Source organism: Vespula pensylvanica, chromosome 11, assembly GCF_014466175.1.
Source record: "Vespula pensylvanica isolate Volc-1 chromosome 11, ASM1446617v1, whole genome shotgun sequence".
In the NCBI taxonomy this organism is placed as follows: Eukaryota; Metazoa; Arthropoda; class Insecta; order Hymenoptera; family Vespidae; genus Vespula; species Vespula pensylvanica.
This window is the reverse complement of record NC_057695.1, coordinates 1,891,470-1,917,941: the sequence shown is the minus strand read 5'-3', so window position 1 is coordinate 1,917,941 and position 26,472 is coordinate 1,891,470. Positions and strand designations below refer to the sequence as shown.

Here is a 26,472-nt window from a genome sequence, read left to right as displayed (position 1 = left end):
CTTTTCACCGCATTCGCGTTCCCGTCGTATTTCGATGGTGCGATTAGTCTCCAGACGACTAAATAATTTTACCGCGCCGACGTAATTTTCCCACGTTTTACCGCGAAGACGTTTCGCGTTCGAAAGAAACGTCGTCTCCGTAGCATCCTCTTCGTTTCCTAAACAGCCTTCCAACCCCTAAAGCTAGACGAAACGGGCGCTCGGTGAAAACAATGAGCGAAAGAATCGTCCGACTATAATATAACAGGCACGAAACAAGACGAGAGCGACGAGTACCATGTCGCTAATACAGAGCGAACAATGCCAGGCATCGAGGGAGAGAATTTTCCAGGACCCTTGAAACAATTAACGTCACCACCACCGGTAGGTAATCTCCTGCTCGACTTTGAATCGTACGGGTACGCGTGAAAATTCAAACCCGCAAATCGATATCGTCGAGAACCCTGCGATATGCCCGACGCATCGTCAAGAAATTTCCTTGATTGCCTCCGATACGCGAACACAGTCGCCGGATCAAATCGAAAAAAAGTATTTGTAACGCGTTACGCCGGCACGACGCTACGACGCTACGAACGAAATGTAAATTTTCGTATAACGTAACGTCGGCCCCCGACGTTCCTTGAACGTAATCGATATCGATGATTGAACTTGTGAAATTCGTTCGTATAATGGAAGTGCTCGGCAAACGAGGAACACGCCTGCACCGGTAGTATCAATTATGACGACAGAAACTCGTTAAGATCGCGTCGATTAAAGTTTGGATGAGCTAAGTAATGGAATTTGTCGCTTCTTGTTCCCGATCCGGCGATATCCGCGAAGAGAGTCTTAGAAAAATAATCACGCCCGAGTGCATTATTTTGCGAAAGAAAGGGAGAAAAAGAAAGGAACACTTTACCTTTGCCATGTAATTGCTGTCTGTTCGTATCGGCACGAAGATTTTCCGCAGTGTGAACGAGTTCGTCCAATTGTGGCTTTTTCTGCTCCAACTCTCGCAAGACGTTCTGCAAGGTCGAAAAGTAGTAACGTTAAAAATGCATTAACAATATAAAGTCCTCCGGCATAAAGATCTCGAACGAAGATCTTGGGTCGCTTAAAGCGGCAACGTCCCTCCGAAATATCTCCCCGGTCCGATCGTAAGAATTATTTTATTCTCGTGTCGGTGTAATATTCAAAAGCACCGAGGTGAGAAAATGTGAGCCGCGCCGGAAGATTTAAGAGGATCGGGGAAACAATAATCGTGCGATGTCTTGTTGAACCTCGGTAGCACGAGATAAAAGAATGGAGAACGAATGAATATCTCTTTACCATTCGAAATCTCTTGTCGGTCCTAATGCCACTGCATTCGGAGCAGGCTTTAAATTAATCGTCGTGGGATTTGGCAAAGTTTAATCTCGATTCTCGCAATGCTTTTTCCCCTCCCCCTTTTTCTTTCCCCCGTCGCGTGATTTCATTCGACTAAGCGGCATATAACGTAATGATAAGAGTAATCGAAAAGAGTAAATACAACACGTGGATACCTGTGTACACCACGTACATAATATAGGAAGGTCGATTCGCAAGTAATTTTTTTAAAACGAAAAGCACGGCCTTTCAATCTCGCTAATGCACTTGTAAAAATATCGAAAGAGCGAGGAGCCTGAAATAGTTGGCGGGTAATATAGGAAGTTGATTAGATCGAAAATAAACGCGTTTGAACGTTCGCGTTAATTCTTCTCTCGTGGAAAATTCGAACGAAAACTCTCGGTCTAATGACTCTGATAAATCGAACTCGAAACGAAATGGGTCGGTAATGGAGATTCTATCGACCTATCGATGTCTAACGAGAAATCCGGTACGGGACGCTTGGCTTCTACTCGCGGCGGTAAGCCGCACGCGTATGCACGCGCATTGATCTCGACTACTCTTCTCCGCGGTACTCCACGGAGGTACTCGCAGCAGGGTGTATGTATACTCTCGCAGCACGGTACTCCAGGATCTACGCAAACTGCCGGCGGAATATCACCGAGGCTGCGTTAAGCCGTCCTTTGAGAACGTACGCATTTTCAAAATTAGATTCTCTTTTTCTTTTTAACGAGAAATCTAGACGTCTCTCCTCTTCGTCCGAGCTTGTTCTCGCGTCTAACATATTCTTGCTCGCTTATCATAGTTAAATTGACTCGATGTTAAACGCGTTAAGAATCAAACGCGAACATGTTTCCAGAGCGATGTAAGTACGCTCGAACAGACGTGAGTTATTTACGTACTACTCCTATCATCGATCGTAGAGCACTTCCGTGTCACAACCACTCGGTGAGATGCACGCGCGTCGTTCTATAATAGTCGACGTCGTCGTCGTCGTCGTCGTCGTCGTCGTCGTCGTCGTCGTCGTCGTCGTCCCCATCGACCGAACCACCCGCTACATAAACGTCTCGTAAACTTACTTTCAACTTTGAGTTAAACGATAAGGATTATTAATAGTCCCTATAATTATTATTCTTATTGTTATTTTATATAAGATTATATTCTAAAAAAAAAAAAACGATGCGATTTTACGTACTTCGTTATCTCGAACGATCAAACGAAATATTATATTTTATTATTTGCAACGAACTTTGAATTTACGCTTTGAGGGATCAAAATGCTATGACAGTCTCGTTAACCTTTGACAGCAATAAAATTGCCCCTGTAATCTAAACTTTTTCTTTCGCCAAAGATATCATAACGAGAAGAAAGAGAAGACAAAGACCGGTTGTTAAGGTCCGAATCCAATTAAAAGGGTAATTGAAAGGAGACCAAAGGTGTCTTATATCTTAACGCGAACTTCCTCCGACGACCATGGGATACCCTTCTCGACTTTGCGGTTCCGCAGATAAATTACTGGTTACAGGTCACCGGAACGGGCCAACTCTCGCTTCCGCTTCACCTCTAGAACGACCGTTAACTTCTACGACTATGAAAAATATTCTCCCATAAGCGAAGACTTTTCGTGAAACCTTTCGTTACAGCCACGAGGTAGAATATCAGGTAAGAGAAATGAAGGAGAACCGTAAGTAGTTGGCTTCTAAGTCGACGTGAGTTTGCGAAAATTATACGATCGCCTAATGTATTATTCAATACGTTCTTGCATCTCGGAAGGACTTTCGTCATATCCGCGAGAAGGTTCGTGCGATAGCACGCTGGCAAAAATCGTTGCGTAGCTCCAAAATGAGATATAGCGAACGTATCGATAGGCAAGTAGTGGAACGCGCATACGCGAAGATACGTAGCTATCTATCTGACTAGATGGATGGATGGATGGATGGATGGATGGATGGATGGATGGATGGATGGGTGGATGGATGGATGGCTGGATGGATGGATAGAGAGAAAAAAAACTTGTGTCGGCCAGGATGTCGAGGACGCGCGCGTTATCCCTTTCAAGATGAAAAAGATAGAGATACGAGTTTTGCCATAATACGAGATGCAAAGGAAATGCAATACCTTTTCGATAAAATTCGATGCACGAATGGAATTTGAACGCGTGTACCTTCTTTGTATATAAGAGAAAAAGAAAAAAAAAGATGGATCGCTTTTACGCGTCTTTCGAACCCATTAAAATTTAAAGGAATCGAAATTTAAAAGTTTCTTCCATGGGACTATTCGTAAACGTCATCGTAATTTCGTTGATGCGAGTGCATTTAAACGATAACCAGGACAGAGATTAAACGTTTAAAGAGACGACGGTAAAAAAAAAAAAAAATAGACGAATATGAAATTGCAGTTTTTGCGAGACACAAGCGTACAACTTTGGACGCGGACTATTTGAAATAATTCTTTGTCGTATATTTTGTCTTATTGCAACGAAATCCAATAAAAAGAGATAGAAAACGAAAGTTTGTTATTCTCTTTCTTTCTCGTACAAAGTGTCAAAGGGAACCAACCTCTACCGAAAGAATTGCTATGAAATTATTGAACAACAAAACTGTCTGAATTCTTTCAGAGAGGATGCGTCTGAAGGACATGCGCCTGGAAGAGATGAAAGTGGAGTCGCGAAAAGGATAGGACAAGGTACAAGAGGATAAAAATAATGGTAACAGTTTTTTCCATGCTTGTAGCATACAACGTGGTACGAGCGGCATTGGCGACAATTTTCCCACAATTTTCCTACGCTTTAGTAAAACGCTTTAGTTCAAAGAGTCGCCTGCTTTACGCGATTTAAGTTAAAATCACGAGAATCCTTGAGTTTCCCTGCCGGTATCCTTTTTTCGATATCAGAAAAGGTTGGAAAACGAAAAAAAAGAAAAAAAGACAAAGTAATAAAGTGAAACAAAACGGCAAGAAAGTTTCGACCTATTCGACCTACACGTCCTTTGCGGTTTTTTCATTTCTATTTATTTTTCTTTTCTTTTCTGTTTCTTTCCTTTTTTAATTTTTCTTTTTCTTTTCAATATACTTACGTTAAAACGAAGATGAAGCGTCCCCGTGTAAGGAGATCCAGCGGCCATACCCGGCTCCGAATTTTTCCTATCCATGCTCGAATAAATTAACGTCGTTCACTGCGCTAGATAAAGCTTTTCGATCGTCTTGTGCTTTCTCGATCAACGAAAACTTTGTCAAAGGAAGGAGCTCGATTTGGTATATAGATACGCAAGCGTTTCTCCCATCGTCCTACGTCTCCTTTTTACATCGTTCGCCTTTATCGAAATACACGAATAAAACAAAACAACGATTCAATCAAGGACGTATCAAGGAACATAAAAATCAACGATGTAAAAACGAAGGGAAAAAAGAGTTGTAGGTCGATCTTATTTTCTTTTTCTTCTTCTTCTTCTTCTTTTTCTAAAAAGAAAAAGGGGAATTTTTAACTCGCGGTGAAACGGTAAAGTATATATCGATGCACCCTCTCGCGATTCTTTATTCACGAATGAAAAAGGAATCCTCCTAACGTGGAAGAAAGTCTAAGAGAAATCTTTTATTAACATTCGGTTCGGCTTTCCTTCGTGTTTACCCTTATCTCTTCTTTCCTCCGTACAACATACGACCAAGTTTTTTCGAATCTGATAAAAAAGAGAAATAGAGTCAAAAGCTCCGACTTAGGAAGCTCGAGTGGAAGCCTAAGTGCGCGCGCTCGGAATCGGTGAATTCTTTGATATTTCATCGACACTCTATTTATTTGGAAAAAGCCTGTCAAACGCACGTTTTTTTTTTCATCGTTTTCTGTCCTCGAACGGCTACCATGCGGAACATCGAATTACCTCGATGGAAGAAGAAAATCGAGAATAAAAAAGAAGAAAAAAAGAGAAAAAAAAAAGAAAATTGATAAAAGGTGCAGGGAAAAAAAATTCATACGAACAGCAAGAAGGCAAGAGAGAAGAGAGGAAAGAAAGAGCGAAAGAAAATATCGATTTTCGTTCGGTTCCCACATTTTCCAAGCTTCCATTACCGATTTTCATCGGTATCCTTCCATGAAAATCACATTATCAGAGGGTCACGCCCGGTAATTTGCTAACCTTTGACACGTTCGTTCATCGAGATTAACGACGCATAGCACTCGGCGACGCGTCTAAAAGCATCGAATAGCACGGACTAAGCTGCTCGTTGAAATCGACGATAACGCGTTTACTCGAAAAACCGAACGCGATCCTGTCGCACGAAAGATCTTTGCGACTTTCTTTCTCTTTTTTTACTCTTCGTACGGACGTTGCGAAATTTGTACGAAAGGAGAAGAACAAACGCTAAGGTCGTAACACAAAAAATACGGAAAAGATGGGAGAGCCACTCGAGATAACGAAAGATACAAATTTTCCTAATAAATACGCGGGGAAAATATTTCCGGAAGAAAATTCGGAGGATGTTCGAGAAGAACGTCGCGTCGATGTCCGTGCCTTATCGCCCTGATGTTTCCTCTCCTTCTCTCAAAAGGAAGGATAGAGAAAGAAGAATGGAAAGGAAGAGAAACGTTCGTTCGTTCCTTCTCCTGCAGGAGAGCACGTGCAAGGAGCAAGGTGCACAGTCAGCAACGCGAAGAACGCACGCACAAAAGCACCGTCTACTCGAGTCTCGAAAGGGACGAGTAACGCTATACCGATAAAGTATTCTCTCCCTCTCTCCTCTCTCGTTCGCTCTTTATCAATTATTTATTACGATTTCACGAGCACATTTTAAAATGCGTCCGCGTCGATTTCGACCAAGCTACGTCGAGAAACTGAATCGGACGAAATCGACGCGACTGCCTCGTGGCTATCCCAGGCTTGGCCGGGTAACCACGGTGTATATCTGTATATACCATCCTATGGGGTAGCACGGAGGCCTACGGGGGCGCAAAATTCTCCCTGCCGCGAGGGTGCCGTCTAGTGTTTGCTCTCGACGAGCCGCGAATCCGAAATAATAATCATCCGTTATGCGTGTTCGTATTCTTGACGGTGTTCTTACTACCTTCTCTCTCCTTTTTTGCTTTTTTTTTCTTTTTCGCGTAATCTTCCCCTCTACGTTTTGGCAATGTCGTAGACGATCGTCGACGATCGGATAGTTATATCCGTTCGACGTATTTCGATGCGTTCGTTCCAAGTTTAAATGGAAAATGCTTGTCGCTCGAAATGTTTCGCAACGAAACATTCAAAGGATCTGTCGCGTTTAAAAAATTTCGATCGAAAAAGCGGTTCGACGGTGGAACGAAATTTTACGCACGTTCGAAGCCTTTCCTAGCGTTGTATCTAATCCGATGGAACAAGGGTCGAAAGAGAGAAGATGCGCACTGCGCATACGCGATACACCCCACCATTGTAATTGCCAAATAGGAAACTCGAGAAAAGTCTTCGAAGAGAATTCTGTTGGGTTTTGCCCCGAATATAAAGAAATTTTAAACGAAGGAGCCACGGACTCGTCGAGAGAAACGTCGTACCCGTTCGAGCTTTCTTCCGCGTTCGACCGTCGATTAATTATTATTAGAATTTTTGGTATGACTTCGTTCACGTATTTATTTTCTCTCTTAAGCGAACGAAGAACGAGTACGTCGAGTTCTTATTCGGGAACGAAAATAGGTAAGACGAGGGCTATATTTAACCGAATATCACGGATTCTGTTCTAGTTCCGCGTCGACGTCGGGAACGTACTCGTATTTCCACGATGACCGATCGATGTTCAATTTCCAACGTTATTCCCGTACAGGAAATCGAAGACGGGGAGTGGTCGATTTACGCAGTGCCCGCTTAAAGACAGAGACTCGAGTTCTAGGAACGGTACGAAATAGAAAAATTCTGTCCTTCGAAAAGTTACTTTTACGCTCGATCGATTTTACCCTATTCGTTGGACGCGAAATCCACTTAGAAGGATCCTCTAAAGAAAAGGACGAGATTCTCGAACGATTACGAATGAGGTAACGAGAAAAAGGGTGGAGGCGGGAGGGGGAGAACGAAAACGGAAGAGGAAAGAAGTCGATTGGTCGGATGGAAGCGTAACCGTGAAATTGCGAGGTCGACTCGCGACGAAGATGAGGAAGGTTAACTTCCTAACGATCCGTACATGGAGCCTACTCCGCTCGTTGTTACTCGGTGAATCCTCGACGGGACGTTAGCGGGAGGACAAAAGGGCGATTCTGGCCATCTGATCCTCTCTCTCTCTCTCTCTGCCCCCTCGAGTACTCTCCCCTTCTTCGTAGATTCCACGAGCGAAATAAGGAGAAAGCGAATCTGCGATGCGAGACGGAGACTCGAAATATGACTGCCGCAGCGTTAGCCGAAGGACATGGAACAAAGGAATGCCTCGTGCAGCCTGAAAATCATCCGCGAGGCGAGAATGCGAGTTTCTCGTGTTTAACGGTTAACGCGAGCGTTAAAAGACGAACCAGAGAGAAGACGGACCGCGCAAATTGTAGCAACGATTTCCGGAACGTTCCGGATCGAATCGCCGGGGGATCCGTGCGTTTTACGCGATATACCTGTGTACGCGAGGTAAACTTTGTGCCTTCGACTCCGTCGACAAATTTTCTGAAAGAGCGGGTAAAACGGCGGAAAGAAATTCGTAAAGGTCTCGACCCGTCGGCGAACGCGCGCGTATGATCGCATACACGCGCGAGAGAGAGCCGAAGCAATTAACGCTTACGTAACGCGACTCGTATAATCGCGTCTGGTGTATTTCGTTTGCCCGTTCGCCCGTTCGCCCGTTTGCCGTGCTCTCTTTTCGAATTTCCATTTTCCATGTAAATTTCACGGAAGGCAGCGATCCGAACTCGTCGTCCTAGCTCACGCTGTTGCTAGGAAAAAGGAATAATTTCAAGTTAAAACGAAAAAGAAAAAGGAAAGAAAGAAAGAAAGAAAGAAAGAAAGAAAGAAAGAAAGGAAGGAAGAAAAGAGCATTATTAACTACGACGAGACTGAAAATAAAGTAACTTTCGTTTCCTTTCCTTTCATTTCTCTTTTATGTTTTTTCATTTTTGTTGTTTTCTTTTTTTTCTTCTCTCTCCTCTCCTTCTTTTTATTTCAAACGCGTTATCGCAAAAAAGTCCTCTCGATTCGCCCTATAATTCCTCGCTTATTTCGCGTTACATCGATCTGCATCGTAAAAATAAAAAAAATCTGCAACGGAAAAATGCACGACTTACTCGTTCTTCGTAATCATCTTCCTAAACGATATCTTACCGTGAAAATAATTCGATCGATTCGATCGGTTTTTACCACGGCCGATTTTAACGATCTCATTATTGGCCACTAATTGGCGCCTGTTCGCCGGTCGCTATTTTTCAAGGCGTTCGCAAAGGACGACGAATCCTCGTTGTCGTCGAATCATAACGAATCGATTAAAAACGATCTTTCCCTGCTGGTTCCTATCCTTTCAACGGGTCATCGGTCCGAAACGACGCGTACGCCCAACGTGATATTATTACACTTTGAAGAAATATCGAAAAGTGTTTTCTCGAAAAATCTCTTGATCCGTTTTCACTCGCGTTTCTCTCCCGACTCTTCGCGTTTCTTACTCGGTCTTCCCAATCGGAAATCAATAGCGACACTGCCGTAACAAGCCCATTGTTTCCGGTCACCCGCGAGTCGCCTCAAAGACGAACAGCTTCGTTTTACGAGCCCAATTATTGCCATTCTAATGATTTTAATGGAAATGCGACTCTGATCGAACGAGGAAGCATCGTTACGCGATTAAAGCAGTTTTCACGAATGACGAACGAAACGAACGAAGTACGACGAGAGTTTCATCAAAGTCATAGCACGAGAAAGAGGAGAATTGATCGAACGCGAGCATCGCGAGTTTTCACGGGACAACGAGGAAGGAAAACGATAACGCGTTTCTCCGACGCGTTCGCCTCGAGGAAATTTACGACGCGAGGCGCTTCGGTTATTCCTACGATAATTCTTTTTTCCCCCATTTATCTTTCGGGGAGAAACGAAAGAAAAGAAACTGTAAGGTAAAATGCAGCCAGAAGATACGTACTTATGCCGAATTCTGTAAGGAATTATAAGCACGAAAGAAAGTACTATATTCATATAGGTACATAAAGTGCCCGACGCAATATAAGAAGGAATATATTCATATTGGGTTTAGAGGAGAGGAGCGTCCCAAAAAGTCAACGGAGAAAGGCGTGGCAACGTTCGTCGTACCTTAACGCCAATGCCAATGTGCCAATGTCAGGGTCTTCCGCGGTCATTAACCCCCAACGGTTGCAACCCCTTCGGACGACTAAAAAACGACAGAACGCACTCTGCTTTCTTCAAGGACAAACTTATCTCTTCGAGATAAAATCAATGTCGCTAGGAAGGTAGCTTTACCATCGGCTGATTCGACCTATCTACGCGCAGGGTAAGCGACGTGAAATTATTGCAGGTAAGTCCACCGTGTCCCGTGAAAAGCGGGTAAGGTAGAGATCGATTCCTTCAAAAGGGTGACTACCTGCCTTACCTACCAAGGGCTTTCCAACCCTTCGTTATTTTCGGCATTAACTCCCGTGCAACTTCTTTACCGACTTTCAACAAATTGGATCGATAGCGAAAAAAGGGAAAAAAAAGAAAAACTTTGCGAGAAAGAGAAGCAAAAGGGAGAGTAAAAGAAATAAAAGGAGGCAGAGAGATTTCTGTTTGCCGTTTTCTAAGAGTTTCTCGTCATACTCTACGACGGTTTCTTTTTGCTTTCGTACTTCTACCGACTGCTCGCTCGTTCCCTTTCGCCGTTTTTACTCTTTCTCTCTTCTTTCCTTTTTCTTTTTCTTTTCTTTTTTACAACATAAAAGAAACGAGAACGTGGTTTCAATAATACCGCGCAAAGTACTATCGGTACCTAGATGGAAACCGAGGAACGTCGCCTCGAACTTTGAAGCTCGCTTTTCGTTCGAAAATTTCAATCGACTTCGTCGACGGTCATCTGTACGAAAAAGTCGGCAAAATTATTATTCGCGAAAAGAAAAGGAGAAAGAAGAACTTACTTTCTGTTTGTCGATGAGCTGTATGATTTCGTCGACATCGCCGACGACCACTGCCTGCTGTCGTAGCATCTCTTCCTCGACGGTAAGCCAATCGCGTATCTGAAAATCATTAATTATGTATTTATCGGAACAAGGAACGACGCATGCAAAAAGGTTAAAAGAGCTTCGCGTCTTTCGATCAGCCATAGGAACCTAGTGGATTCGCGAAAAGGTCTAAAACGAAGCGTGGCTTCGGTCGCGAAAGAAAATATCAAAGTGAACATCGATAGCCCGGAGGGACGGAAAGGGGGGGAAAAAAGGAAAAAAAGAAAAAACAAGAGAAAAAAAGAAAAAAAGAGCAGCCCGGATGAGTAGTCTTCGATCGGTCACACGCTTTAATAACAGTTATCGATCAAAGAGCGACGTTGTATCGCCGACGTTGAAAGGCCGCTGATTGCAAAACGAGAAGAGAGAGAAATACTCGTCCGTTCGGCAAAAGTGCCCTCAAATGAGATGGAAAGGAGAATCGAGGAGGAGCAGAAGGAGGGATCGGGGGGCAAGGGAACGGGAACGTCGCGAGAAACCGGAATTGGGGTGTTTACTGGCGGAAATTAGCTGGGAGTGTCCGTTCGTAAAAGACCCACTTCGATTTGCTGCTTCGTAGACGCGGAATGTCGAGCTCGGATGAAGGATCAAAGACATACATATACGATTGTCGGCTAAATAATCGATCCGCGTTGACGTGTATTTTGTGCCTCGGGCAACGTTTCAGTTACCCGCTGGATCAGCCACCCTTTCGAGAAGTCTCGTTACAATGAAGCTTTTGTCGTTTTTTGTCGAGGCTTGTAAGTACCGACGTTCAATCGGTGGACCGATCAATCGGACGAGAAAAAAGAAACGAGAATTAGAACGTTTAGATTTCGATGTTCGCCAGTGAAAACGTTGCGACGCTTTACTCGTGCCTGAAAGAGGGTTCCGAGCTAGGAGAGGAGTCGATAAATCGCGGAAGAGATAAGCCGGGATGTTGCAGGAAATGAAGGTCTCGTCGTTCCTCTCGATGTTCTCCGAGTTTGCGCCAAGTTTCGTGCTCGAGATGTTAGAAACGTCGTTACACGCGTACCGGCTGTTTTCTCGACATAGATCTTCAGGAAAGAACGAAAGCAAACGTCCGCGTTTGATCGCAAAGATTATCGTCGAGGGATAAACGAAGATGAATGAAATGTGCCGCGTATCATCGTGAAATATCGCAAAATAAACGATCAAATATCGACGGTATATAGCGTACGTTCGATAAAACATTTATATTTCGCAGACACCGCGCTATTTTCCCACGTCCTCCATATTTCACGTATGGCCGAGATGGATAGAAAGTAAAAAAAAAAAAAAAAAAAAAAAAAATTCCCTCTGTACGCTAGTATTTCTGCGCGATTCGACTCTCGTATCGCCAAAAAAAACGAGGAAGGGGTAAAAATTAAAAGAACGACATAAAAAAAATAAAGGGACGACGATATCCTCGGAGAGCCGTAAGAAGACCATTTTGAAAGGTAGGTATTCTCAAGCGAGATCCTATAAGTTGCTCGGACGTAGACGCGGAAAGACTACGTTGAATATTCCAAAGTCGGATAAATGACGAAATTACTTAACCTCCACCGGTATTCTCGACTCGATGGCAAAATACTCGATAAAAGCGCGGACATTTTTTCCCTCGAGGACGATAAACACTAGAAAGTTCGTGCATCGAAGACGCACTTTGAGTAAACTTTTCAACTCGCTCGAACTTGGAGCGTTCCAAACGGTTCATCGGAGCTTCCATTTTCATTCTGTCCGTTTTATACTTATACTTTTTCTCCCTCTCTCTCTCTCTCTCCCTCTCCCTGCCTATTTCTCTTCTACGTACGCGCCCCGGATCGCGTATAAACAGTTTCGCTCGCCGTATTATTTAACTTTTGTTTAAATCCGCGGAAATTTGAAAACGATCTCTCTCGTTCCTTTTTGCGCGCGATACCGACTACTGTATCAATTACCTAATAATTCTCATCGAGATCAATTTTCCGAAAAGACTTTCGGAAAAGCGCCGCGTCTCGTTTGTCCGAACTTTTAATTCGAGACTCACTCGTCGTGGAATGCAATAGGCCGAAGACCGGTGGGCTATTAAAACGAAGAAGAATACCAAATAATTCGAATTCTAGGGACGAGAGAAGGTGGTATTCGCGAGACAACGCGTCGCGCATACTTTGGCAGGAAAGAGAGAGAGAGAGAGAGAGAGAGAGAGAGAGAGAGAGAGAGAGAGAGAGAGAGAGAGAGAGAGAGAGAGAGAGAGAGAGAGAGAGAAGAAAATAGAGGATCGGGAGGGAACGTTCTCATCGCTCGATAAATAATAATTGGAATTTTAACGGTAAACAGTTGGAAGACCGAAACAAAGCGATGTCTTAGAACGAACGAAGCTGCTTACGCTATATCGAATAGGAAAATCGATAAAGTAAGCAAAATCGACGAAACTATTCCCAAAGAGTTATACCTGAAATACTATACTGCAGGCGCGCGAGCGCTACGTTTTAATAAAATTTACTTCTCCGCGTAATCGTCGTTTCGACTTTTAATCAACGAAGTAATTTAATGACGCTCTAAAGGACGAAACTTTCCAGGAAGTCGCTCGTCGCTTCAAAAAACTTTCCTCCTCGCGTCACCTTCGCGAAGATTAGAATGGCTGCTGGACGAGAAAGGTAGTAAACCGGACGCTGTTCGCTTTTTCACGCGCGGAAAAGATTTGTTTGCGAATCGAGGGAAATGGATGGAATCGCGATCGGTCTCCGCGATCGTTTCATCGTCTTTTTCTCTCGAGGTTTCGATTTAATCGGTCGAGATCTTATAACGAGCGACTGGTTAACGCCATAAAACGCGGTTTACCACCGAGGAGAAAATAGAATTTCATCGGAAACTCGATTCCTGCTCCAGTCTCGTTACCTCGAGGCCCCTCATCGCTTTATGCAAACAGCACAATACTTGTCAGCGAGACAGCATAGCCGGAAATGGAAGCAGGGAGAGATAGCTGTTATGACGTCAGTACTGGCTGCTGCAGTCCTGACTGTTGACTCGGCAAATAGTGAAAGCTCACCCGTCGAAGCTGCGACGCGAGGAGATCAAGGGAGAAACAGAGACGGAGAAAGAATTGGGAGAAAAAGAAAGGATGGAAATCGTTCGTGCTAGTCTGAGAAGTGCGAAAATTCGATAGATAGACCGAAAAGCGTAATCGTAAAGGGCAGAGGGCAAGCCCTTCTTCTCTCGTCGCCGTTATACCTACCCTTGATATAAAAAAAAAAAAAAAAAAAAAAAAATTACCTCTGCGCGTAAGATCAGAGAGACCATCGATCGTTGGTAAAAATCGACGATAACTTGACGGAGAAGGAAAAGATTCGACGAACCGAACAAAATTCGTAAGCGCGTAGCGATCGAAGATGGACGCCGCGAGGAAGATACGAGCAACGATCGAAGGAAGCATCGAGAGTAACTCGATAAAATTTGTCCCGAGTTGTATACGCCCGCGCGCGAGCTCTGCTTCTTTTTCACCGTTCGCTAGTGTCAACGCAAATCCAATTCTTGTCCTTAATTCGTCCCTAATTCGTACTCGCTACGAGCATAGAATATTCGTTCGAATTTTCTCCCCGTATGTCTACGATATTCGATTTTCTTCCATTTCAAGCGTTTGTCCGAACGGAGACGCACTCGCGCGAATAAGCGAGTCTAACGAAAAGGAGCGTAAAAATGCGAGAGAATTTTTTTTGGCGAGTAGAAAGATGATGGACCGAAGCGAAACGCGTCGCGCTCGACATATTTTTCGTCGTCGCATTCCGTAGCACCGCCTCTCGCGTCCCCTCGCGACGTCCCCTCGGGCACGTCGTCCCGCACCCGTTGCCACATTCTCGTCAGTCTCTTTCCACGTTCCCGTAATTTATGCGCTTTAATTAGCCGACACGGCCGCGAGCGAAGGTGCTCCGGCACTAGCTTTAACTCTCTGCTCCCCCTCCTTTTCTACCTCTTTTCTTCCCGGTCTATCCTCTTTCGCGAATATTCCGATGCCGAGACGATAAATTCCATAACTTTTAATCATATCTTAATTTTATACCCCGTTCGGAACAAAATTGGATTCTCCCGAGAAAGAGAGAAAGAGAGAGAGAGAGAGAGAGAGAGAGAGAGAGAGAGAGAGAGAAATCCTTTGTCCACGAACGTGGCTTTGGAGATCAGCGAACGCGTTTGAACGGTCCATCCCGTATTATTCGCTTCGTCCCTCGTTTCTTCGAGGATGCAAATAACGATTCGATTTGGAGAAAATGCAAATGAAATATCGAGAGAGGCTGCTTGTATCGCAAAAGGGCGACGCGAAAAGGGAAGGGCACGCGTATATAACAAAGGCGGATCTTACCTGAAGCACCGATTTATCGAGTCCCGCAAGAAGGGCGGAGGTCGGCGACGAGGAGGGCGAAGGTGAAGACGAGACCGAAGAGGCCGGAGACGAGGCCGAAGGGCTAGTCGCGGCAGGGGTCGTGGGTGTCGAGGGGGCAGGGGAGGCCGCCAAAACCTGAGGGCCCCCTACGGCTGCACCCGCCGACCCCGGTGCTCCACCACCTACGCTCCTTTCCGCTTCTGCAAAGAAAAAACAAAATGTCGCATAAACGTCGCCTTGCTCTCGTACTTATCGTCTCTCGTCGTCTCTCTCGACGACATTAGAATCGTATTTCCATATTTTCGCTCGCGTACGCAGGACGTGCAATTTCTATAAAAAGTTCGTCGCAAAGTATAATACAAGGAAGCTCCCAACTATAGCTCCTTTAAAACGCGTCGCGCGCACCTCCCCCTCGATCTCGCGAAAAAAACTTGTAATTTTCCGGTTGGTTTGCGCCGTCGTATTCTTTCTCACGTAGACCGAACAGGATAGATAACGGAGGGAGTCGAGCTAAAGTCGATCCGAAAAAAGACCCGATAGCCCGAAAGCTTTCTCGAAGCACGTACCTACCGAAAAAGGCGCGGTCAATTCATTGAATAAGAAACTTAGTTTCATAGTTTATAAGTTCGCTCCTTTCATTTTTTTTCTCTCACTCTCTCTCTCTCTCTCTGTCTCTCTCTCTCTCTCTCTCTCTCTCTCTCCGTTTGCTCGATCGTGGTAAACCGATCGCGGCTAAACGATCGAGGCGAATGGGGAAAAAGATCCCAGGTAAAAGGGATCGCGGAGAGAGAGGAAGGAGAAAGAAAGTCCCCGATACTCGACTCTAATGTAATTGAAAAGTTGTGCAAATACTTTTCTTCGTCGCCGCTTTTTTCGATCGCAAACGAATTCTACGTCGTATAGTGCTCTTACCTCTCTTTCATTTTACTTTACAGATCGTTCGACGATGATACGTATCGTACTTCGATTCTATTTTCCGACGTTTGACGCAGACAGACGGGAAGAGAAACGGAGGAACGGAGAAATAAAAAGGGAGAGAGAGTAATATCGCTGCTCCACTTCGTTCCGTATTGCCGTGAAAAGTGAAAAGCAAGACGGCTCCCTCGGCGTTACATCGTTACTCGGAGAGCTTCAGCGAGAGTTTCCGTAGCCGGTCTTCCGTGATTACGGTCTTCGTGTCTGCTCTCGCGTTGGCGCGTATTAATCTCATTAGCGATTATACGACGCGAGTTAGCGGTGTCTCGACGGTGTCCGGCACGTGGTACGCGTTATACTTTCCCGTTTAGTTCGAAAGCTCGACGCTTAAACTTCGATCCAAACTAATCCGACCTTTATCGCGTCTGTCTTTATCCTTTTTATATTACGACCGACGTTCGCGAGTGGATGTAAAAAAAGAAAGAAAGAAAGAAAGAAAGAAAGATAAAAAATGCCTCCTGGAGGAGATGCCGAAGCGTTCGTAACTCGTGCATAAAATACCAAGGTCAACTTTATACGAGACATTAGAGTTCTCAGGAGGACAGGAACGTGGCTGACATTACCTCAACAGCTGGCACTGCTTCCCGTTTCGTCGTTGAATTCTGTTATACTTTTCCTCTCCTCGCTCTACGCTTTCCCTCGCAACAATAACGCAAAGCGGGACGGATATAAAGGGACGGGGAAAGAAGAAGAAAGTGTCGCTGGAAGAGGTTTACTCGAGTAATTACTCTCACGAGTCGGAGGAACTTCCTTGAAAGTAGAAATATTTCTTCGGCTCGACGATATTTCTTAATGCATTCGCCGAAAGTCTAGCGGAGTCTCGTGACAAAGATCCTTTCTTCGACTAGCCAGCAATGTTCCTGACTCCTCGAGCGAATTTTCAAAGGTTAAGCGCGGCGCGTACCGCGGATAACGAATGCCCCGAATATCCGTCCGTTCGAACAATTAATTCTTTACTCGCCGAATGAAATTAACGAGAACGTAAAAACCTTTATAAACGTTTACATGCGAATGTAACGATAATAGTCAAGAGTTTGCGAAGTCGAACGACCAGTAAAAAATTCCAAAGTAGTTTCCTCCTAACGAGATAACTCGCGCGAAAGACGTAGAGAGTCGCCATCTTTGCGTTGCTTACGAAGGGAGCCAAGTTCGGTCCCGACGAATTTAGGAACGCTCGTGTGTGAAAGCGTTACAGCGCTTAGAAAGTTCCGTCATAAGTTGCACGGACTTCCTGGCAAAGTCCCTTTCGCGAGGGGACGACAACTCGGCTAGGCAGCCGTTACGCGTTAACACGCATACTAATAACATTCGATTTTCCTTCTCTCGGTTGTATCTACTTATTAGGTATGCTAATAGATTGCGAAACTTCCACATTATTCGACAATGCATAGTGTATTATTACGAATTCGTGGTAATTCACGAGGGTAGATTATTTGCGAATGACAAACAAGCGATTAACTTTTCAACGAAATAGACGGGACTTTGTCCCCTTCCTCCGATTTATTGCGTAAACCAAATTTAATGGTTACTAATTACGTCTACATCCTGTCCATGCGTACAATGGCGTTCGATATTACAAAAGCACCACGTATGCGGAAACAAGCGGAAGGAGGAGTTTTCATTGTAAGGCATAAAAAGCCGGCTATCAGAGCCAAGTTTGTATGTTGCGGCGTGGCACAATCTCGATGGACGTTGCTAACGGGCCAGCAGCAATATCTTTCTTTTTAATTTGAGAAATATAAGGCAAATGACGATGCGCGGAACAGGCCTTGAAAGCGGGGACAAAGGAAAAGAAAGGCGAAGGATGCTGGAGAGGACATTCGTAACACTTGTCGCTGCAGCAGATGTCGAGAGGGAGTTATTGCTCTCGTAATACCGACAACGGCAAGTGGAATCTTTCCAAAGGAACACAATGAGAACGGTTGGGTCGCGAGTCGAATGAAAATTCTTCTTTAACAAAAATTATTACCATCTTTTGTATAACGAAAGGCAAAGTATTGCAAAAAAGAAAAAAAGAAAGGAAAAGAAAGGAGAAAAGTCGGAGCCGAGAACAAAGCAAGATATTTCAAATTTCGAGTCGTTGTCTCCGAACGTTTTTATAACGAGTCAAAGAAGGAACGTTTCTTCGATATGAAAATGCACGTGGAAGTGCGATTTCTCCGAGAGCTAGAACGGATATGCGAATCACGTTGGAGTGACGAAAATTATGCCGTACATTGAGTATAGATACCATAGAGGGAATACGAAATGACGAATTCCCAGGCAGTCTGGAGGTGTTTTAAGCGAACAGACACGAGTAACTCGATTTTATGCGTCGTCTGGTAATACCAAAGATACTCGATAGACTCTCGTCGATATCGACGATTCGCGTAACGCTCGATGACAATTATTACCTTTCCGACGAAACGAATACTTTTCAAAGAAATAATTCCGACGAAGAACTCATTCTGCCAAGACGAGATTTATTCGACGTCCAGTGGCAATAGGACAGACGCGGCTCAGACTCGACATTACTAAGAGGAAAATCCCTTGTTAGCAACGGCATTTTCGCCGAGTTCCTCGAGCGAGCGCGCGTGAAAAATAGAAGGAAAACATCGATTCTCCGTGGTGGGAAAATGGGAATGGAGAGAGAGAGACAGACAGACAGACAGACAGACAGAGAGAGAGAGAGAATATAAAAGGTGAAGCCACGAATGCGGCTTAAGAGCATCCGGTCTGTCGGACTGTCTACCGAGGATAAGCGATGTGACAGTGCGGACGGAATTGGAGAAAATGAGACATCTTAGGCGAGGAAAAGGCATCGGGGAAGGCGGCAAAACGACCACCGCCACAGGGACGGCCACCGGGGACGGCCATCGGGGATGGTTGGCTTCCAAGACGAGGCCATTCGTCCGGAGTTATGCGAAGGAAGACTGATAGATTGCGCGCCATCGCCCACTGACACCGCTCTTCCAGCAAAGGGCAACCGTGGCTATTGTACTGCGCGAGACAAAATGAAAGATCGACCCACATACGTTCTTCGCCTTTTCATCTTCCCAATGCAAATAGAAATCTTCATAATATCTTTAGGCCCCGATAAAATTCGCGAGATACGTCGGATTAGATCGGTATAGACGTCACCCTTCCCCAACGGAGCTATCACGCCGAAGAACGAATTAATCTGGCTTCGCCCAAAGCGAAGGGCCCCTTCTGTCCTACATTTTCGATGTAATTGAATCTCTCGTCTTTGCCAAGGCAATTATTCCACCTTCCATTTCCTCGTACTTCCCCTTAGATACTACCAATAATCCCAAGGGCCTTTCTAATACCGCGCAAAATTAATCTTTTCTCCTTCGGTAGCATTTTCATCAATGAGAAAAGGACAAGAATATAATTCTGCCTAATCTCTAAATCATGAATGAAAGATTTTCCCTTAAGAAAGAAGAATAAAAGAAACCCCCCCTCCGCCGGCTATCTTTCCTAATCGTGTTATTTTTTCCTACCGTCTAACAAGAAAAAGAAAAAGTATCTGGCCGATCGAACGCGTCGACGCTCGTAATAATTCAAAGAAAATCGAAATGACGGTCTGCAAAGTTCGCAGGCGGTTTAAGGGAGACCCTTGATCTAACTAATACGAGTGGAATTAGAGGCCGATTAAGTCGCGCGCGTATCGCTTTCGAGGATTAGCTCTCGTTCGAAGATTCCCGAGTATCTTAAACCGACCGATCGCGAACGAGTCTCTCGCGCGCTATTTTGCTCCTAATAAATAAAACAATCTTAGAAGAGGATATCCTTTTACTCGTTCGCGCCGTCTTCGCTTTGCATCGGCTATAGGGTAAATCGCACAAAGGACACGTAATAGGATGATAAAACGTGGAGTTAGCCGCGGTATCTCGCTTATTTTCAAAGATGAACGTCGAAGAAGCGAAGGAAGGTGGAGCAGCCGCCAACGAAACTCCATTAAACCTGACGATATTAGGATAATAGGATTGCTTTTATTACGGTGTCCTCGAACAAGGATTTCTTTTTATCAGCACGAGACACTCCCTTCTTCTTCCTCTCCTCCTCCTCCTCCTCCTCCTTCTTCTTCTTCTTCTTCATCTGGTTCTTTTAGCGATCTCGATGGGTAAAGGGCGAACTCGACGACAGAACGACGACGCGATGAGGATAAAGAAAGAAATGAGACGAAGACAACAACGTTTCTTCGCCGTGCATAACGAATTTAGCTTCGCTAAAACGTAATCAACTCCGATCACGAATCTTTCCTTCGTTGTTTTTCCAAGAGACACATCGCGTATCAACGTATTACGTTCATAAGATATTCATTGTGGAATATTTCCTATTTTTTCCTTTCGAATATTTTTCTTTTTAGCGCAAAGATCGCGCGATCCGAAGAAAAAGATACGAATGAAAGATTTCTCCGTTCCTACCAAAAATCGTCCAACCTTAATTACGTTAATCCAACCACTGGTAGAGAGTCGAGAAAGCGACGTTAAATAACAAATTAACATGAAAGATACTAACACTCGGGACATTAGCATATTCATAAAATATTTATCAAGACGGTGTTTCCGAGCATCCTTCCGAAAACAGAGGGACCAACCGAGATGCTAATGAAAGCTGCTAGACGTAACTAGGTAGCGCGAAGCAACGACGAACATCGTTTACAACTTCGAGGCACGTTAGCGGAAACTGTTTGGAAGCCGTCGAATGAGAAATACCAACCGGTAGAGCCAGTTCGAAGAGAATTTAAGACGTGAAAATTCTTCCGATTCTTTGTCGTTAATAACGAACTAGTTTATACAGGCGCGTACGAAAGTATGCATGTACCTTCGTACGTAGAATAGGTACGTAGTAGTTTTTCCAGACTGTATATGCGATCCGAAGCGGAAACGTTTCGAAGTTCGTTCCCATCGCTATACATCATCCTAGTTTCCTCTCCGCGCGAATACGTCGACGTTCTATGCATAATTCAGAAATGCGTGTGTCACCGTCGATACGACGGAGGACGGCACAACGAATAGTTATGCATATGTTTCGCGAGAAGAGAAAGAGATGGATGCTGCGAGTATCATCTCTTCCGCTCTTCTCTCTCTCGTATGCACTCGAGCGATTTTCTGGCCCGTGGCCAACTGACACGAGAAAAGAATGTGACGTGCTTTCTACTCTCTCCCTCTCTCTCTCTCTCTCTCTCTCTCTATATATATATATATATATATATATATATATATATATATGCCTCTATCCTTTTATCAAAGAAAGCCATCTTTGGGACGTCGCGTGATTTCGAACAGGAGGGAGACTCTATAGTGGTCTGAGAAGAGGAGGGAAAGAATCGTGAGTAATTAGGATTGTACGTGCATCGTCACGATTCATCGTGTTTCACCCTTGACTCTTTTTGAAACTCTTCCCTTTCAAAAATCTTTGCTAATTGCAGCTACTCGAGTAATCACGAAATAATCGTATTCCTCGTCTAATCCTAATTCTCGAGGAACGAGGAATTAAGTATCGGACACTCGTATCGCAGTCGATGCGCGCTCGTCTATTCCACATCTATGGAACACACCGTCCACGCTGAGTCGTACTACAAAGGAAACTCACCCACGCCACTCTGGTAAATAATTAACAGTATAGCCAGGGCTCGAGCGTTCGCTCCTCGAGTGAAGGATTCTCCCGCGTCGGCAGACGAGACTCGTCCGAAGATACTTATGCGTATTCCAGACTCTTATTAAAATTATCGCCCCTGTATTTATTTATACGTCTGCTAGCATCCACGCGGACGCCAGCGTATCGTGCAAATCTAATAACTCGGAACAACGAAATTCTGCTCCGGACAGACCGGAAGGAAGACCAACCTCTTGGGAAGACCAACGAGTAGAATTTTTATGGTTGCAGCCAGTGGCCGGCTGACACGACTTATATTTTTACGAGACAACTCGACGACGCGATTTACGACTCCTCGACTCTCGATTCAACGCAATTTACGGCACATACCTTGTCAACTTCTTAGCAAGAACGATGTTATGATCCTTTTTATATACGAAATGTAAAATTTGGGAATTAAGATCGGCCCGACGAAAGATTCACCTTCGAATACAACGTATGCAACGATACTACCTCTCTCCGTCGTCGATCGAAGTCGTAGATTGAATCGTCGGGAATCGCAGAAACGATAAGAACGCTCAAAGACGTCTCGGGAGTGAAAAGTTAATATTACTCCGTTAATACGGTCGGGAAGCCATATTCCTGGAGGACGTTATATGGTCTCGAACGTCGGCCGAGATGAAATAAATTCGGTACGACGATCTCCCTCTCTCGACGAGAAACAAAGAATGCGGAAATTTCGTATCGTAAGCTCCCGACAGGGCAGATGGTGCTTTTTAGTTTACGAGCCTCGCGTTACTATTTTATCGGGTGTGCCGAGATCGATAACGTCCTCGCTATAACGATATATTTCGCGACGTTGATCCAGCCGGTAGCTTCGATAAATCCCACACCAAGGAGAACCTTCTTCGTACTTTCTTTCTAGCAATCCTCCTTACCGCCCCTTTTTAAACCCCAGTACACCGTCCAACCCCTCCCTCTTTTTCCATATAGCCGAGCGCGTGCTCGGAATTTAAATGTTTCCTTTCGTTTCCTTTCGAAGATAACACAGGTTACGGAAACGTGTGTGAGCTAATAGGGACTACTAATGTCAAGGATCAAATCGTTAATCGATCCTTTGAAAAATTCGATAGACGCGAGGAAAAATCGAATACGAATCGAATACGCGTGGTACGCGACGTATAGGTGGGGTCCTCTCGGTACGTCAACGTAAAGAGATCGGAGAGCAGAAAAATCGAGCGTAAAATATGTAACGCGTGACGTCGTAAAACCGTCTGGTAGCTTTACCGCAATTGATTCGAAACATCGATAGCACTAGCAACGCATTTCCTGTAAAAATTTCGTCGTAGAACAGTCCGACCAAATTCGAACCCTTTAAATATATATCAGCAGCGAGGCAACGATTCGCTTTCGGTTTTCGCTCCTCTAATTCTTTTCTAGAATCGAGTAAACCGACGCGAGATTCGAAGGTACGATACGTCGTATTGGCTCGGCCTCGGCTAAGCTAGGAAAAATTCCACGAGGCCGGCGACGGCAGGAACAAGGGCGAAGTACGTCGAGACCTCCTCTCTCGATCTAACAACGTTCATAAACACTAGCGCTATGTGCGCGCACGTGCGCCGCGACCATTAGCATTAACGCACTTTCATGGTCGGTGTTATTACCGTAGTCGGGCGAGTAACGCGCGACGACGGCCAACGTACGACGTCCCTATCGCAGTCGTTGAAGCGATTATCGACGTTTAGTCGTTCCACCATCACCCTCTGCTATTTCCTATATGACACCTATACATAAGCAAATCCGCTCGCGAACGTACGAGACTTAGGCACATGTCGCGAATTCCTCTTACGCGAATCCATCGAAACGCGTTGCGCAAATTACTTCGCATAAACGTCAACGCGCTCGCGTGTCGTTCTATCGCGGGCAAGATGACGGTTCGATAACGATCGATCGTTATTCAAAGTCTTCTCTTTGTCTCGATTCGGAATGGTAATTGTCGTTAAGAAACGATTTGCATGAGAGCGAGTCATCGAAGAAAACAATATGCTAAAGAAAAAATGAGAAAGAGAAAGGGAACGCTCGTCGAACGTACAAGCACTCGTCGCGATCGAATTCCGCGTCGGCTCTCGGGATTTCTAACAAAGTAACGTACGTAGGTGTATGTGCGTGCGTGCGTGGTGCGCGCATCTACGAGACGGTGGATGCATTCAAAGCGTGGAGTCATCGTGCGTCGAGCAAATACTGATTCCGAAGGTATACACCTTTCTGTTTGCACGACTTCGAACACGCCCATTGCATTTCGTTTCCCCTCTCTACTCTGCGATTTCAAATTTCTAAAACGCGCGAAGGATCGCAACGCGTCTCCTCGTATGCGAATAACTTCTTTAGATCCCACGGAACACAGGCGTTTATCGTAGCGTAAATTCGGAGAGAAATTAACGGTCGATTGCGACTGCCGGAAGTCATCGCGAAAGATATTTACGTACCTGCCTGACGTACCTGCGGATCGATGAAAAGAGAAAAGACTTTTTTGGCGAAACACGACGATTCGTCTAAAACGGGGAACGAGCGGACGCCGAAGTAACGCGATAGGCGAGATATGTCATGATGTAACAGGGAGAACGCAACGAAGAGGATCAACGATCGAAACGTCGCGCGACGCTTGAAAAACTCACGAATACTTGCGTCTCAAGGACCGAGATTTATAATACCGTCGTTTGTCTTGGATAGATGTTAAAGATAGGACGCTTTTGTACGTAGACGTTAACTATCGAGCGAATAGGCGCAAAGAGGTGAAAGGATACGCGTCGACTGAATTACCATTCTAGCCGCGTTATGCCACATCGTTTTGTACGTAACAACCCTTCCTTCCATCTGTCACGGGCTAATCAGCGTAACGGATGTCGAGAGGCTGCCGAGAGGATGCCGAGAGGATGCCGAGAAGATGCCGAGACACGTTATACCTCCGTTGAATGACGGATGGAGACGTATCTCGCGCTTAGCTCGTTCGTTCGATGGAAACGGAATTCGCTTCTTCCAGCGGATCCGACTTTATCGCTCGCCCGACAAGACGAATCGTTGCTCGCTAGATCAAAACGAGTTTTACAGAGATGAAAAGAACTACTCTAAACCTAACCTCCGACATTTTTTATCGAGACTAGCTTTTACCGTGCGTTTTCGCTAAAAGAGAGAAAAAAAAAGAGAAAAAAGACCAAGAAGAAGAAAATAAAGAAAAAAGATAAGGAAAAAACAATAGAAAAGGGAGAGCTCGGAGAAAAAGCAAATATCCAGGTGCTTTTTTCGCGAGATCGCGCAGCATCCGTTTCGTCTTGTTCTTTCTAGCGAGGAGCCGCCATTAGAGAAGGTAGGTACAGGTCTACCGCATGAAAAGGTAGGTATTCTCCTTCTTACCGACGTAAAAGCAGCTCGCGTTGGCCCGTACAAAAGCGCGAAATGCATATTTCAGGAAATCCAGCGAGCAATGGCACGGACGCGAGAGAAAGAAAGGAAGAAGAGGAAGGGGGTGTGGAGAAGAGGCAAAGGAGGACAAGAAAAGGCTCGCAAACCTTTTCTTCTTCCCTTCGGAGATGCCGGCCGTAGACGCACGAGCACTTTCGTGTCCTCGAATTCTCGTCTTCGCCTTCCACACTCTTCCTTCCACCGGTCGTCGCGACGAGACGAAGGAAAGGGTTGCGTCTCGCTACGAAACGTATCAAAAGGAGGGGAGACGATGCTAAGCCCCTACGACCCTTCTTGCTGTGTGTGGTTTTTCAGTAAGATAATCTCGCGTGGCTTCTCTTTTCCCAAAGAACGAGAACGAGCGAGCGAGGCTCGGCGAGTAGAGTCCAATCGCATCGAATCGAATCGAAACTTCGTTCACGAGACTCGTTTGGCTTCTCGGGGAGAGAGAGAGAAAATATCTTCTATCGATAATCTACTGTCTGCTCGCACCAACTCTCTTTCTCCCGTAGGTGCTAGAACGTTGAAAAATATTCATACACGACGTGTTTATGCAAATTTACGTTGAATGAAAGACGAACGCGAATATAATGGATACAAAGCGAAGAAATGCGTTAGAGCGAGAGGAAAGAGAGAGATAGAAGGAGGAAGAGCGTGTTGATCCAATAGATTTATGAATAATGTATATAGTACGTTTAATATACAAACGTATGATAGATGAGACTTCCGCTCTACGCAAGAGATACAAATGCATAACTCGAAGCAAGCGAATAGATACGCAGTTACTTTTGCTCGTGTATTCGTATACCTACCCTTCCAAAGAGGATAACGCTCGTTTAAAATCGAGTCGACGCCGGGAAGTTTGCCTATTTCTCTCTCTCTCTCTCTCTCTCTCTCTCTCTCTCTCTCTCTCTCTCTCTCTCTCTCTCTCTCTCTGTGTGTCTCTCCCCCAACCACTCTTTCGCATCATCTCGATCAATGCGCGTCCTAAATAAATTTGCGATACGCGAAAAGGAGAGGATATGTAGGCCGTCGATAAATTAAGGGCGAAAAGTTCGATTTCGTAGGAGGCAACGTATATATGTCGCTTTATGTACTATCATCCTTGAATCTATTTACGAACAAGACTATCTCTAGTATGCACGTACGTAAGCAAATATTCAGGTTCCAATTCCTCTCTCGTAAAATACGCGAGATAAAAAATAACGCGGAAGATAAAACGTAAATGACAAAATGTAATAGCAAATGTATATTTAAGAGAGTTCGAGAAACATTTCGGTCGGTTTGGAAACACGGGAAAGATATTTTCTATTCTTGAAAGAGGAGCCCGATAAACACTGGCGCTGTCTTCGACGATTCCTGAAAACGACGCTTTAATGCACCCTTCGCGAAGGAGGAGGTGGTACCGCCGCTCTATGGTTCTATGGAAAGTAAAAGCGAGGTAGAAGAGACCGGAAGGCGGTGCATCTGGCGCTATTAGTCTCTGACATCGTTCTTACGGAAGAAAAGTCTTGTTCCTGGCACTCTGGTCTAAGCTCCTTCCCTCGGTTGCCGAGCAAAACGACCGGGCGTCGTTTTATCGTGCGAGAAGAAAGCCATCCGCAACGAGCTATCGTTTTTTACCCAACGACGCGAAAGCGTCGGCCAAAAAGTC

The 26,472-nt window shown here is 44.9% G+C and overlaps 1 protein-coding gene across 1 annotated transcript in view; it reads right to left on the bottom strand.

The window, feature by feature from the left end:
• The window catches only part of LOC122632796 (dystrophin, isoforms A/C/F/G/H), a 223,326-nt gene that overhangs the window by 163,104 nt on the left and 33,750 nt on the right, over nt 1–26,472 (bottom strand). The window contains exons 34-36 of the mRNA XM_043819988.1: nt 14,781–15,001; nt 10,382–10,480; nt 896–1,001 (exon numbers count right to left, since the gene is read on the bottom strand). Coding sequence (XP_043675923.1) covers nt 896–1,001; nt 10,382–10,480; nt 14,781–15,001 — 426 coding nt within the window. The remainder of the gene's footprint in view (nt 1–895; nt 1,002–10,381; nt 10,481–14,780; nt 15,002–26,472) is intronic.